Here is a 14,323-nt window from a genome sequence, read left to right as displayed (position 1 = left end):
TAAAATTTAAGTTGCTTGTCCTTTATTGGTGTCGCGATTCAAGTTAATCCACAGCACCGCTTTTATTGTAAACTGAGTTCTTATTAATTTTGCTGTAAAAATGCATTAAAAGGGAATTATAATTGTATTTTCAACAGGAAACTGATTTCTAGTGACAGTTATAGTTTTTTAAACTTTAAAATATTATTGAAGAGAGACAGCTGGAGAGCCACATATTTTTGGTCAAAGAGCCACATGTGGCTCCCCGAGCAATAGGTTCCTTACCCCTGGCCTAGAGGAATCATTTTGGCTTCCTCAAAGCACCTTTCAGTTTACGAATATTCTAATAATCTAACAAACCATTTTCACTACAAGGAAAAGACTCTTTGTTTACGGTTAATATTCTGGATGAAATCTAAATGGATATTTACAACCTTTATTTTAAAAGGTTGGTTCACAGGCTAGTTTAGTCTTCCTGATGGTACTGAATATGCGCGTATGATATTGCTTTATTGTCCTCCACTCAACACATTATACGCCATCACAACATAAGCCATTTTTTCCAGCGGTGCACCTGTTCCGCATGTATTTGATGCTCGTTCTTTTTTTTTGTAATCGACCTGCAATGGCACAAGCTTGAAAATGTCAATCCTGCCAAGACATTGAGCTTTCGACGCGCGCATGACCTTGCTAATACCCAGTTCGCATCTCAGGTTTAATCTTATCCACTGTAAACATAAAGCGGTTTTCACACGAGGGCGGCGTTCATCTCGGCGATGACGTAACGAGGCAGGTCTCGCTCGAGTCCACCAATGAGACGAGGCAGCTCGGTTCTTTTGGGGCACATCGCAATGAATGGGTGTCGGTGCTTTACAAGGCAAAGGAGCAACCACAACAAGACGCGGATATTGAGGGGATGCGGCATCGGCACGCGGGAGCTGTCCACCAGCAGCACAGCAACGACGCGGACGCTCGTGACAGTCCAAAAGAAGCATCTCGTCCAGTCGCCCCGCTCTTTAGTCTGCCGCCCCCACCGCCATCGATAAAGGAGCGATCCACCTCCTCACATAACAACCGACATGCACAGTCCTGTCCGGACCGCGGCACCAGGAACGACGAGTGCCTGCCTTTGACCGGCCACTGCAGCCTCGCGCAGGGAGCGCGCACCGACCGTCAGCCTTACAACAACCTGCCGCAACCGTTTCCAGGGGCCTCAGCTGGCTATCAGTGTCATTCAGAGGGGAGCCATTCGCCTCAGCAGAGATCTTCCGTTTCCCCGCAGCCCTCCCCATCTGAACTGCTGCCGCCGCCTCTGCCTTCGCACATTTCTAATACGCGGGATACGCGCCAAAAGAGTGCTAATTACAAACAAGACATCGTACAGCGTCGCGTCGGGGAGGGGGGGCGTCGAGACCAGTACCAGTTGCTGCAGCAACCTTGTTATAATCAACAAAGGGACCCCTCCTTTGAGCCACTCTTGCCAAACTCTGGTCAAGGACACATAAATGCGCGCGAGGAAGCCGAGAAGGAGAGGCAATTAATTGAGCCTCAGGCTCAGTTACTGTTGGGCAGCAGCTTGCCGATCAACTACTGCATCGGCGGATCGGAGCAAGTGTGCAGAAACAAGCAGGCGCCGCTGTTGCAGCATCAGCATCAGCAGGCTCGCGCGCAGGAGCACAGCCTCCAGCAGCAGCACAGTGACCGAGACAGCAGGTACCAGGAGGGGAAAATCGCGCTCTGTCAGCCGTATCGATGCGAGCGCGCGCTGGAGAGAAACTCGTCCGTGTCTAGTAGTGAAGCCAGCAGCCCCCCGTACGGCTCCAGCAGTCAACTGTGGCCAGAGCCCCACGACAAGGAGGAGAAGAAAAATCGGGCTGGCAAACACAAGGTATTTATGTATGGACAGCAGCACAGCTTTCAAATGTCACTCAAATGTATAGAATGCGCTGCGTAAAAGGCGACCCGTTTGCTTTCGTTGTTGTTGTTGATCTTTTTTTCTGCGCTTAAATGAATAATCGTGATGTATAACTCATTTGATTTGCTAAGACGTGTATTCAGCATGATGACATCAAGCACACTGCATCTCATGCATACACTCATACGGATATAAAAAACATCTTTGCCTTTCACATATCTCTCTCGCGCACACACATACGCTTGTTAAATCTGACAACATGGTGCAAATGCGAACTAAATAGTTCTCTTCTTGAGAAGGGTCTTATTGCAGTGATCTAAATGACATACAATTATGAGAATTAAAATGTAACTTTAGGAAAGTCTTACTTGTATTTGAAATGAAAATTTCCTTATTAATTTCTTGAAATACTAATGCTTACAGTCATGCAAAGGCAATCACTAACCCATTGCTGAAATTATAGAGAAAAGCTCAAATGTTTTTGATTAAATTGCGATGGATTTGATATAAAATTTCACTCTCCTCTAACAGTACAGACCATATTCTGAAATGAGATCCAGTTTCACTCAAAATTCAGTTAGGTTATCATATCCAGTTGCCGATTTTCGCCTTTGTTCAACAAAACCACTTGATTCTTTTTTTCTATGCACAAAATTAAAACAAAGTGAAACTGCTGCCGAAAACTCTGTGTGAATTTGTGCCACTTTTACAGCGTGCCCAAACGATGCCCTCATTATTTGTCGCGCCAGTGCCTTCATCTGCAGATCATTCAAAAGACTCGAACAGCTCCCAGGGCTCCATTTATTTTTCTGACCCTGTTATCTGATGCCACTCTCTGAAGATCCATTCATGTCTCTATTCTCCTTCATGATCTCCCAGGTCCTGAAATACCTTTTATAAGGTCGATCACAGTGGCTTATCATCTTGTGAGGTAGCAGCCAAGGCTCATAGAGTAAGGGCCTTTTACATGATCACAGATAGACAAATAACGTGGTGATTAAAAAGTGGATTAGATCAAAATCAGCACACATCCATTTCCTGTAGTGCTACTTTGCTTTATCATTGTCCCTCATTGAGAAGTATAATGTTCTTTTAGTAAAACAAACCATGCCACAGGTCTCTCTAATGCAAATGATCAGCTTTTCTATGTAGGAAACATTTGTTTAAATTCAATTTTTGTACACTGTTGTTAATAATGATAGTTAAAAGGGTTAGTTCACCCCAAAATAAAAAAACTGTCATCCTGTACTTGTTTGTCTAAAAGACTTTAGTTAATCTTCTGAACACAAATTTAGATTAGTCAAAGTTCAAACTCTGTTCAAAGCCTATTCACCAAAAACACAGATGCTTTATTATTTTTATAAAGAGATAAAAAATAGTAATCATATTTTTTTTCCCTGAAGAGGCCCCATGTCTTTATGTAGTGACCATTTTCATTTGTTTTTATTCTTGTATAAACATTGATTAGCGAACATAAGTATCACTGTAAATCAACTTATTTGTTTAAATTCACTAACGCTCAAAACGTATTTTGCTGCTTGTTTAAAATGACCTGAAACAACACAATCCTTCATATTTTTTGAGACAACTTAATTGTTTTAAGTCTAATTCAATTAAATGTATGGCGTTAACTTAATCGATTTGTGTTGGGACAAAATGAATAAATTGTGTGGAACTCTGCATTTTAACAGTGAATAAAAGATCACCTGCTGCTTAATAAACATTAGCTAACTGAACTAAACATAATTAGACTAAACTTATTTTATAAGTAGTGAAGTCTTTATTTTGTTTAAGATCCAAAATGTGTTGATACAGTTGGAATTCAATTAAAACATAATAATTAATCATTAAAATTTAAATAAATTGGCTGATGTTTACAAGCCACAACTAATAATATGCCTGCCAGCTTGACCTGAAGATATGATAGGCCCAATATCCTCTTTACTCATTCCCAAAAAAATAAAAATAAAAACATGAATCTTTCTTAGTAGTGCAATTCAATATACAAGACAGGCTTTTCCAGCAGTGACATCAAAACAGAATCAAAACATAAGGGAATATGTACCAACCCAGCAAGCATTTTTTGTTTTTAAAAGATGTCAAATAGATGTCAAATAGACCTCTAAACATAGTCGTCTTGGCTAAAACAAGGCTAAATTTGGGCTGTCAGTGAAAATCTAATAGACGTCTAAGAATAGGCCAAAAGTAGACTAGTCATCAAATAGACAGAAATGATTGACTACACATATAAAGTCTGTCTAATATGTCTATTTGACGACTGGTCCAGTTTTGGGATATTCTTAGATGTCTATTGGATTTTCACTGCTAGCCCAAGATCAGCCTTGTTTTAGCCAAGCTGTCTACGTTTAGATGTCTACTAGACGTCTGTAAACACAAAATTGTTTGCTGGGAAGCTTTGAGTTGTATTTACAGTATGACTTAATAAATTGTAAATGCTTTTGGTCAATCTTAAAAAAAAATCTTAGATTTAAGTAAAACACCATCATTTGTGTACTGAAAATGAACAAATTTCCAATTTTTATTTTTTGCACCACACAGAGATGAGCAAATAAAGACAGAAATGTCCGTTTGGTGTGAACTAATTTTCACATAAAATGTGTAGCTGGGTTTTCTAAGCAACAAAAATGTTGTTTTTCACAAACAATGTTTTTTTAGCAGTTTCAAGAGTTGGATTTAACCCAAGAACAGCACCAGTGCAGCAGGAAGAACGCTAACAAAGGAAGAAAAATAAACTGACCTTTTCAAAGTAAAAAAAAAAAACACATGATATCTGATGCTAGACAGTTGAAAGGAAGGATACTAATGAGAGTATACAGTCAAAGGAAATTCATTTAGACAGAGAGTCTTATCAGTTGGGCAAAATATAGTGTTGGGCAGGGTGGAGTCAGAGACCTTTAGCACTTCTGAATACTGCACTATTGTGTACAAGCTTTGTTAACGGGAGACACGTTGCTCCAGTAACGCAAACAAAAGGACTTTTGGATTACATAAATCCATTAGTTTTCATCCCAATAACTGCAGCGAATAACCTTCAATATCTGTCCCACACATCTGTTTATTTATGCTCCATTTCATTTAATTGTGTCATTAAATGAAGCTTTGATCCTCAGATCACGAGTGCTTCATTTAAGACCGGTCCAGCTGTACTCTGCAGACACACTGGCAGTTTTCCCAATAATAAAGTGACAGGATATGGGGTAGTTCAGTTTTTAAAGTCTGAATTTGATAACATTTTTGTGCTCATCGAGTTAAGTTCGTATTAAGATGTTATTTTTCTCATAAATTATATTTTGACTGCACTGGCTGTGGTTTTTTTCATATACATATTACAAATAATTTACTCCTAGGTTGTTATCCCTACTAGTGCATTTGTAGGATTTTGTTCAACCACTCTGTTCTGGCTAATAGCTTAAACTAAATATTTTGGCTGAGAGAGACCGATCAAGTATATAGTTACAATATCCTGTGACACAAGCTGAAACCTAATAGGACTTTGCTATTGTGGCCTGTGTAACCCACGGGTCCACAAGCATAGACATTGTGCTCTGAAAGGCTTCACATATACTACTGCGATTGATTTGTAAATACCTTTTTATTCTTCCTTCCTTTGAGTGTTTAGAGTTAGAGTACGTTGGCTTTGCTTTCTCAGTGATCCTTGCTCAGGCGTTTAAGTAATGTCATGCGAAATATTCGATAAGCATCTCTTATACAACTAATTAACAGATTATGGGATGAAAAATTAAAGACTGAAAGAAAATGATCTGAAATTTAGTGTCCTATCTCAGTGTTAACACAGTGTTACTGTTATCAAACTGACGTCAATGGGCAGGGTTTGATGTTATCAGGCACCAATCGTTTCACCTGTATTACTGCCATGGATTATTTTCATCTGCTAGTCTCCGCATTATGTGTAACTTGGTTTATGTCAAAAAGAGAGGTATTTAGAATTTTGATTAATAAATTCTTTATAGCGACTTCTTTATGATTGGGACTTATTAAAGAGCGGTTTGACGATATTGCGAAAAAAAAATCCCGACATCATGTTTCATATCATTCGATATCAATAATTATTGAATATTTTTTAACAATCCATTTAGGAGTATTAGGATTTTTTGTTATTTAACCACTTTATTTTAATTGACCAACATTACTAAGGCAAATAGTTTTAATAGTCAAAACCAAAAATATTTCAACAAAATATCTGATCTCTTTATAATGAAATAAACATAAGTGTTAAAGAGACCCTTTTAAAAGACTCTTAAACTTAAATAAAATGTTACAAAGTGTGTGCAATAGTAAAGGTAGATCAACATCTGTAAGGTGTCAATAATTATGATGAAGTAAACCTCAAACTCTGTAGACAAAACAAATTATGATAATCAAATCTGAGCTTTCAAGTAATGGAACCAGCCGTCATTATTCAAATACACACTGCAGCATTACAAATTGTGAAGCTGAATGACTACATTACCCCCTATGCTAAAAACTCTTTCAGATGGGGTGCTAGTGGCTGGGATGCAAAAGAAAAGAAACCAAAAAGCCACTCTGGCGCCATCCCTACATCCTTTTTTATTTACAATCTCCTCACTCCTGCTGTACGGCACTCATTTACGCATGTGTTGGTATTCTAACCTGAAGTGAAGCGTGAGTGCATGCTTTCTTTCACCATTTTCTATGGCTACCATCAACCGTTGGATGACAAACGGACAAACCATTGTTGCAGCTCCGATGCAAGTTTATGGAGAAAAGTACAAAGCTCTGCATTGTTTGTGTGGTCTGTATTTGTCTGAGGTAATTAGTCTGGCATTTCCACCGAAATATGTATATTCCATACACTGAAAAAGAATATTTTTTTAGCTTGTTCAAACTACTTATTTAAAATGAGCTGAAACAACACAATTCTTGAGATTTCATTGGGACAACTAATTTTTTTATGTTCAATCCACAGAAATTTGTTAAAAGTGTTAAGTTAACTTAATCGATTTGTGTTGGGACAACATGAATTAATTGTGTGAAACCCTGCATTTTTTACAGTGTACAAAGTGTGAAGCAGATTGGTTAGTTCTACTGACATGAATCGCGGTGCGCTTGCGGCATTCAGAAAAGTGTAGATGTTTTTTAACTAGGTGTATCTGGAAAATGTGCAAGTCGCGAGCCTTCATTGGAAATGGTAAACTTACACCCTAAGCTTATTGGCATTCCTTTCAAGGCGCGCACTCAGAAGCCTCGTTTTAATAAAACTATAGCCTTCATACCAAAACTTCATACCAAACCTTTTTTATCAATATTGACAGTGGTGTTTGGTCAATAAATATCGATACCGATTTAATCCCCCAGCCCTAATAGAAAATGAAAATATTTACAGATGACTGTACTGTTGTTTTATATAATGTTGAAAGTAATGTAGAATAATTTTAAGGGGTGAATAGCTTGAATATAGTGAATTCTTGATTATAAATTATTTAATCAATAAATGTATGGTACATTATTAACATTATTATTATAGATACAATATTCTGCCAATAGTTATAAGATTATGTTTTCTAAATAAATATAATTATTGACAATTATTTTAATGTTTTTTATATGTGACCCTGGACCACGAAACTTAAGTTGCTGCCTTAAGTTTAAATGAACGACCAACAAAGATTTTTTAAATGCCATAAATTATTAAAATATAAGGTAAAGATTATGTTCCAAGAAGACACTTTTTAAACATTGCAAAACTTAATTAAAAATGCATTTTAAGAACTTAATTTGGACTGATGATTGTGATTTTCTCAATATTTAGATTTTTTGAACCCACATAGTTACCTCAAAATAGTATGTCAGCCAAATATTGTTAGAGCCTATGAAACCCAACACTATCTCACAACAATTCTGAACTTTTTGATTAAGTGGCTAAATCAAATGAATTTGTATGATCTCATTCATACAATTTTGTCTGATTTGCTTATCCCCAATGATGGTTGGACTGAGGGTTGGGTGCCACGCCTCCTTTTTAAAATCGCAAGAATTAGCCACTAAACTGACAAAACATGAAATAGTTATTATCGTGAGATCAGGCTGAAAAAATGCAACAGAAAGCTGAATCAAATCTAAATGTAACAAATGGACCATTATGATTGATAATATTTAAAACGTATGCGGTCCTTGAAAGCAAAATCTCTTATTTTCATAATTATCATATTACAATTGGTCTTAATGTAGTTGTACCTTCCTCCAATAACACTGTTTTTAGTTCACAAAGAATCTTTCACTGATCATTTCTTGAAAGAGCCGTTTTTTACTCTGAAGTACATTTTAAAAACCTAAAGACATTTTTTCCAATATAAAGAGAAGATTCTTTATGAGAATGTTCAATAGATGTTAGATCAAGCACTTTGAATTACCATTGTGTATGAAATGTGCTATATAAATAAACTTGCCTTGCCTTCATAGTATCTTCAATGCCAAGGAGAACCTTTATTTTTAACAGTATATTTGGCAACACAGCACATAATTAGAATATAGTGAGATAAATGATCAGATGTCAGAAAATCTGAGTCTGGAAAAGTGAGGGGAAAATGAAAAGCAATCCTGACCTCAGGCCTAATTCATTTGTAGTGAAATCCAGAGAGTCTGCTTTAGAAAGACGTGTATAAGAAAGAGGAAGTGGAAAGGGCTATCTTTAACCCTTTAACAACTTCTTCTATAAAAGCCTTTATGTCCTCCTCCCAGCCAGCTCATTTCTGCTCAGTCTAAAAGGTCCATTTAAATGGGATCAGTTTGCTGTAAAGGTTTTATGGGGGACGTTCATCCACAACAGCCCATCGTACAGAAAATAATCATAGAGGCATTCAATGTCTTTGGGCAGTGGGCACATTCTCCACATTTTTGTTTCTTTGTGCGATATAATAATGTCCAGCATCATGTCGCTTCATCTCAGCCGACCCCCACGGGCTACTGCAAAAACCATATGAATGAGCCTGCAGAAAATGGAATTATTGCTTTTCATTCACCGCTGATACCCGATGCTCTAAATGCCAGTGTGATATCAGGAAATGTGTTACACGGGGTGTTGATTGAAGTAAAAAAGATGAGAAAATATTTCACCTCAGCTGCCATCATAAAGTAGTTTATCAGACATAATTATGCAAATAGAAATATAAGGAAATGTTTTGATAAATACTATAAATCTGAAGTTAAAAGGGTATATGGAGGTTGTGAATTACAGCTTTAAACCTTTACAGAGCTGTCTAAAGAGAACAGTTGCAGTTACACTCTGTTGTTTAAGTGTTCCCTTTATTTTTTGAGCAGTATATACAGTTGAAGACAGAATCATCAGCCACCCTTTGATTTTTTTTCTTTTTTAAATATTTCCCAAATGATGTTTAACAGAGTAAGGAAATTTTCACAGTATGTCTGATAATATTCTTTCTTCTGGAGAAAGTCTTATTTGCTTTATTTTGGCTAGAATAAAAGCAGTTTTAAATTTTTTAAAAACCATTTTAAGGCTAAAATTATTAGCCCCTTTAAGCTTTTTTCTTTTCAATTGTCTACAGAACAAACCATCGTTATACAATAACTTGCCTAATTACCCTAACCTGCCTAGTTACCCCAATTAACCTAGTTAAGCATGTAGATGTCACTTTAAGCTGTATAGAAGTGTCTTGAAAAATATCTAGTCAAATATTATTTACTGTCATCATGACAAAGATAAAAGAAATCAGTTATTAGAAATGAGTTATTAAAACTATTATGTTTAGAAATGTGTTGAAAAAAATCTCCCCTCCGTTAAACAGAAATTGTTAAACAATAATAATTTAATAACACTATTAAGCACTCATTATCAGAACTATGCAATTTTGTGCTTTAAATTATGATGATCTGTAGTATTTTAATATTAGCAATATATTGTTGTCTTTTATTACTATAATAAGAACAAAACACATACGTTTAATTCTTCCTTTAGACAGTATAAAATATCACAAAATACTTAACAACTCCTGGTATTAAATATTACTGCATGGTAATACCATAAATGCACACATACATTTTTTTCATAGTTAATTCTATATAGTTTCCAGCAAAAGTAATATGACGCACTCAGTTGATTTTTCAAATTATAAGCTATTTTCTCTCAAACATTTCCTCTATCGACATCCAATCAAAAACAAAAACAGTCTCTGTTCTTTTTTCCTGTGTACTACAGCATTAACATTAGCCGTTATACTTGTTTCAGCTAAGGTTACCACATCATGTGTATAAGTCCTTCACAAATTGGCCTACAGGTTTCATAGACCAAGTATTATCATTACAAAAACATGCATACTTACATATAGTCTAAATATAAAATATCTCAAGATTTGTTTTCCACAAGAGTCCACACACTGGGATTTTGATATATATTTTCATTTCATTGTGCGTGTTTTTATTTTTGTTTTCCTCAATAGTTTTGACCCGTCAGGTCAGTTGCTTTAGAAGGAAACACTGAAAGGTTGCATAACACACATAAGCTTCGAAAATGGTGTGAATTTGTATAATGCACTCCGAGTACCCTCTCCTATAGTCCTCCGGTACAAAATGTTTCCTTTTTGAAGACATGTCTAGTACTGTGATGTGTTTTTTTTTGTGCATTATAGCTTTCACACAAAGGTAGATGAATGTGTTGGCATATTCTCCTGTCACTAACGCTGGAGCGCTTGCAGTGATTTTAATACCATCAGTTTCAAAGTGGCCTCTTCTGTGTTTAGAGCCTGCTATTAATAGTCCTGACATTAAAATATTTGACACACTCAAACTTGCATTAGCTGATGGGCTGTTTGGAATATGATGTTGTATTAAGTTCAGAATAACCAGAAAAGAAGTGATAGGATATGTAACAGTAGTATTGAGTTTTATGGTAAAAATGTGTGTGTGATGTTTGGATCAAATGTAACGTTCTTTCAGATTCTAATTGGTTGTAATCTACATTTATATGATCAGTATAATGTTATGTTATTATTAGTATGGATTGAGTTGTGAGAACTGAAACCTACAGAAAATGAATGTTAAAAACTGTGGAAAATGATTGGGATGTGATCACCGAATGCAAATATGATGTGTGACTTATGGTGTGAACACACGTTTGTCATAATTTGATCATCTTTTGTTCAGCATGGCAGAGTGCAGTTTCAGAACAATGCAATAAATTATTGTTATATAAATATATTTATTCAGTTTTTATATCGTTTTATCAACTAATATGCAAATGTTTATATGATTGATTTAAAATACAGTTTGTAAAGTAATATTTTCTGTGTTTTAGTAGATGTGTTATATGAAAAATTTGCTTTGTTTACCAAAAAAGTGGATCTAATTTGATTTACAATGTAAACCTTAAAGAGGACCTATTATGCTAAAATCACTTCTGTAAGGGGTTTAAACACAGTTGTGAGCCAACAGTGTGTGAATAAAGCCAGCCTTTAATAGTAATAGGGGGCGATCTGTAAGTAAAGAGAGTAAAGAGGTTTGCCAAAAACAAATATGTCCATATACAGTTGAAGTCAGAATTATTAGCCCCCCTGAATTATTAGCACCCCTTTTTATTTTTAACGGAGAGAAGATTATTTTCAACATATTTCTGAACATAATAGTTTTAATAACTCATTTCTAATAACTGATTTATTTTGTCTTTGCCATGCTGACAGTAAATAATATTTGACTAGATATTTTTCAAGACACTTCTATACAGCTTAAAGTGACCTTTAAAGGCATAACTAGGTTAATAAGGTTAACTAAGCAGGCAAGTTATTGTATAATGATGGTTTGTTCTATAGACTATCGAAAAAAAAATTGCTTAAAGGGGCTAATAATTTTGACCTTAAAATGGATTTTAAAAAATTAAAAACTACTTTTATTCTAGCCAAAATAAATCAAATAAGACTTTCTCCAGAAGTAAAAATATTATCAGACATACTGTGAAAATTTCCTTGCTCTGTTAAACATAATTTGGGAAATATTTAAAAAAGGAAAAATAATTTAAATAATTTAAATATATATACATGTATATATATACATATATAATACATATATGTATACATATATGCCCCATATATGCCAGAAACATATATGTCCTTATATGTAAAACACATATTTGTCCCATAAATGTCAGAAACATGTATGTCACATAACATATATGTCCACATATATGCCAAAAACATGTATGTACCCTTCATGCATAATAACACAAATATGTTGCATATATGTCAGAAACATATTTGTCCACATATGCTAGAAACATATATGTCCCATGTATGCATAATTTGCTGTTATTTATTCTAATTATTTGCAATAACCTTGATCATTCCAAGTGGACAAATTTGAAATATTAAAATTAAATAAAAAAACTAATTTTGTCATTATAGTAAAGGAAGTTTAAGCACATAAACCTGAGGGAAAACTCTTGGCTTAACAGTTTCACACTGTTAATTACTCAGTAAAAAGATTTTTTTTGCTTAGCAAAACATTAAAATGTTTATTTTATTCCTTTTGAAACAAAAATAAAGAGTTATATTATATTATATTATATTATATTATATTATATTATATTATATTATATTATATTATATTATATTATATTATATTATTCGTTTTCTTTTCGGCTTAGACCCTTTATTAATCTGGGGTCACCGCAGCGGAATGAACTGCCATATCCAGCATATGTTTTACACAGTGGATGCCCTTCCAGCTGCAACCCATCACTGGGAGACACCCATATGCTTTCAGACACACACATACACTACCAGACTATAAAGAGGACCAACGACATAATAAAAGAATAATAATAATAATAACATTAATAATAATGAAAAAATCTGACCAATCTATAAATATAACGTAGGGAGCACACTGTGAGTGACATAAACAAAATTCTTTAAATATATATATGAATCATCAGCACAAAAGTCATGATCTTGAACTGGCTTTCCATCACCTGTAAGAGACACAGATCCAGGAGTGCGAGTAAAAAGCAGCAACACGACTTTCAGAAAGCCCACTGCTCACTCCAGGCAAACACTGAAACGTCATTATGTCTCTCCATTTTGGGAAATTTAGCCATGAACCATCACGATTGCCGCACATCTGTTGTGTGTGGGTAATTTCTGCCATTGTATTTCATCAGAGGACTAAACTTTCTGTTATTGTGTTTCAGTATTGCCAGAGTAGCACACTGTTTAATGGATCTCACAGTTTGCTCATATAGAGATTATTCAAACTAGAGGTCTATAAATATACCTGTCCCAAATCACTTTTTGCCTGAGCATAACATGCCCAATTATTATTATAATTTAAATAATAAGATTATTAATAATGATTTAAAGAAAAACCTGATGAGACCAACCTGATATAATTTCATTAAGTCAAACTTGATGGCGCCAAAGCCATCTTTTTATATGAATGTCAGCATCGGCATACTTATATATATTTTTTTGCAAGGTTATGTCCACATTGCCAAAGCCTTCCAAAATATACTCTATTTAATGTGTAGATGTACACAGGCATTCAGTGCACAAGCATTTTCTTAGCTTATAAATAATTCATAAAAATTAGTTTGATACGTATCTGGTACTTCTAGTTGATCATTTGGAAAAGTGTCAAAAGGTAGATTTTTCTGATGAATCATCTGTTGAACTGCATCCCAATCATCGGAAAAACTGCAGAAGACCTATTGGAACCTGCATGTACCCAAGATTCTCATAGAAATCAGTCAAGTTTGGTGAAGGAAAAATCATGGTTTGGGGTTACATTCAGTATGGGGGTGTGCGAGAGATCTGCAGAGTGGATGGCAACATCAACAGCCTGAGGTATCAAGACATTTGACCAGCTCATTACATTACAAACAACAGGAGAGGGCAATTTCTTCAGCAGGACAGCACATCAAAGTTCCTAAAAGCAAAGAAGGTCTAGGTGCTCCAGGATTGGCCAGCCCAGTCACCAAATATGAACATTATTGAGCATGTCTGGGGTAAGATGAAGGACCATTGAAGATGAATCCAAAGACTCTTGATGAACTCTAGGAGTCCTGCAAGAACGTTTTCTTTGTCATTCCAGATGACTTTATTGATAAGTTATTTGAGTCACTGCAGAGAAGTATGGATGCAGTCCTTCAAACTCATAGGAGTCATAAACAAATTTAATTTCTGTGAGTGGGCTTGACAAACCACCTGTTGAAACACTCTTCTCTCTATTTGCACCAGACACTTTACTTAAACTCCATCTTACAAGGACTCAATAATGAAAACAATGTTTACCTGCACTACTTGTTTTTTTTCAACCTTAAAATACCTCTTTTGCATAATATCTTGCACAATATTGTTCTGTCTTATGTATAGTACTTGTATAGTCTGTCTATCTGTCTATCTATACAGTAGTAGTAAATATAGT

At 35.3% G+C, this 14,323-nt stretch overlaps 1 protein-coding gene across 1 annotated transcript in view; it reads left to right on the top strand.

Annotated features, from left to right (window-relative positions):
* Positions 1-833: 833 nt before the first annotated feature.
* kcnn1a (potassium intermediate/small conductance calcium-activated channel, subfamily N, member 1a) overlaps positions 834-14,323 on the top strand; it is a 52,954-nt gene continuing 39,464 nt past the window's right edge. The window contains exon 1 of the mRNA XM_056475654.1: positions 834-1,867. Coding sequence (XP_056331629.1) covers positions 896-1,867 — 972 coding nt within the window. The 5' untranslated portion in view covers positions 834-895. The remainder of the gene's footprint in view (positions 1,868-14,323) is intronic.

The sequence above is a fragment of the Danio aesculapii genome, chromosome 2, assembly GCF_903798145.1.
Source record: "Danio aesculapii chromosome 2, fDanAes4.1, whole genome shotgun sequence".
Classification (NCBI taxonomy): Eukaryota; Metazoa; Chordata; class Actinopteri; order Cypriniformes; family Danionidae; genus Danio; species Danio aesculapii.
This window is presented reverse-complemented; position numbering and strand designations above follow the sequence as displayed.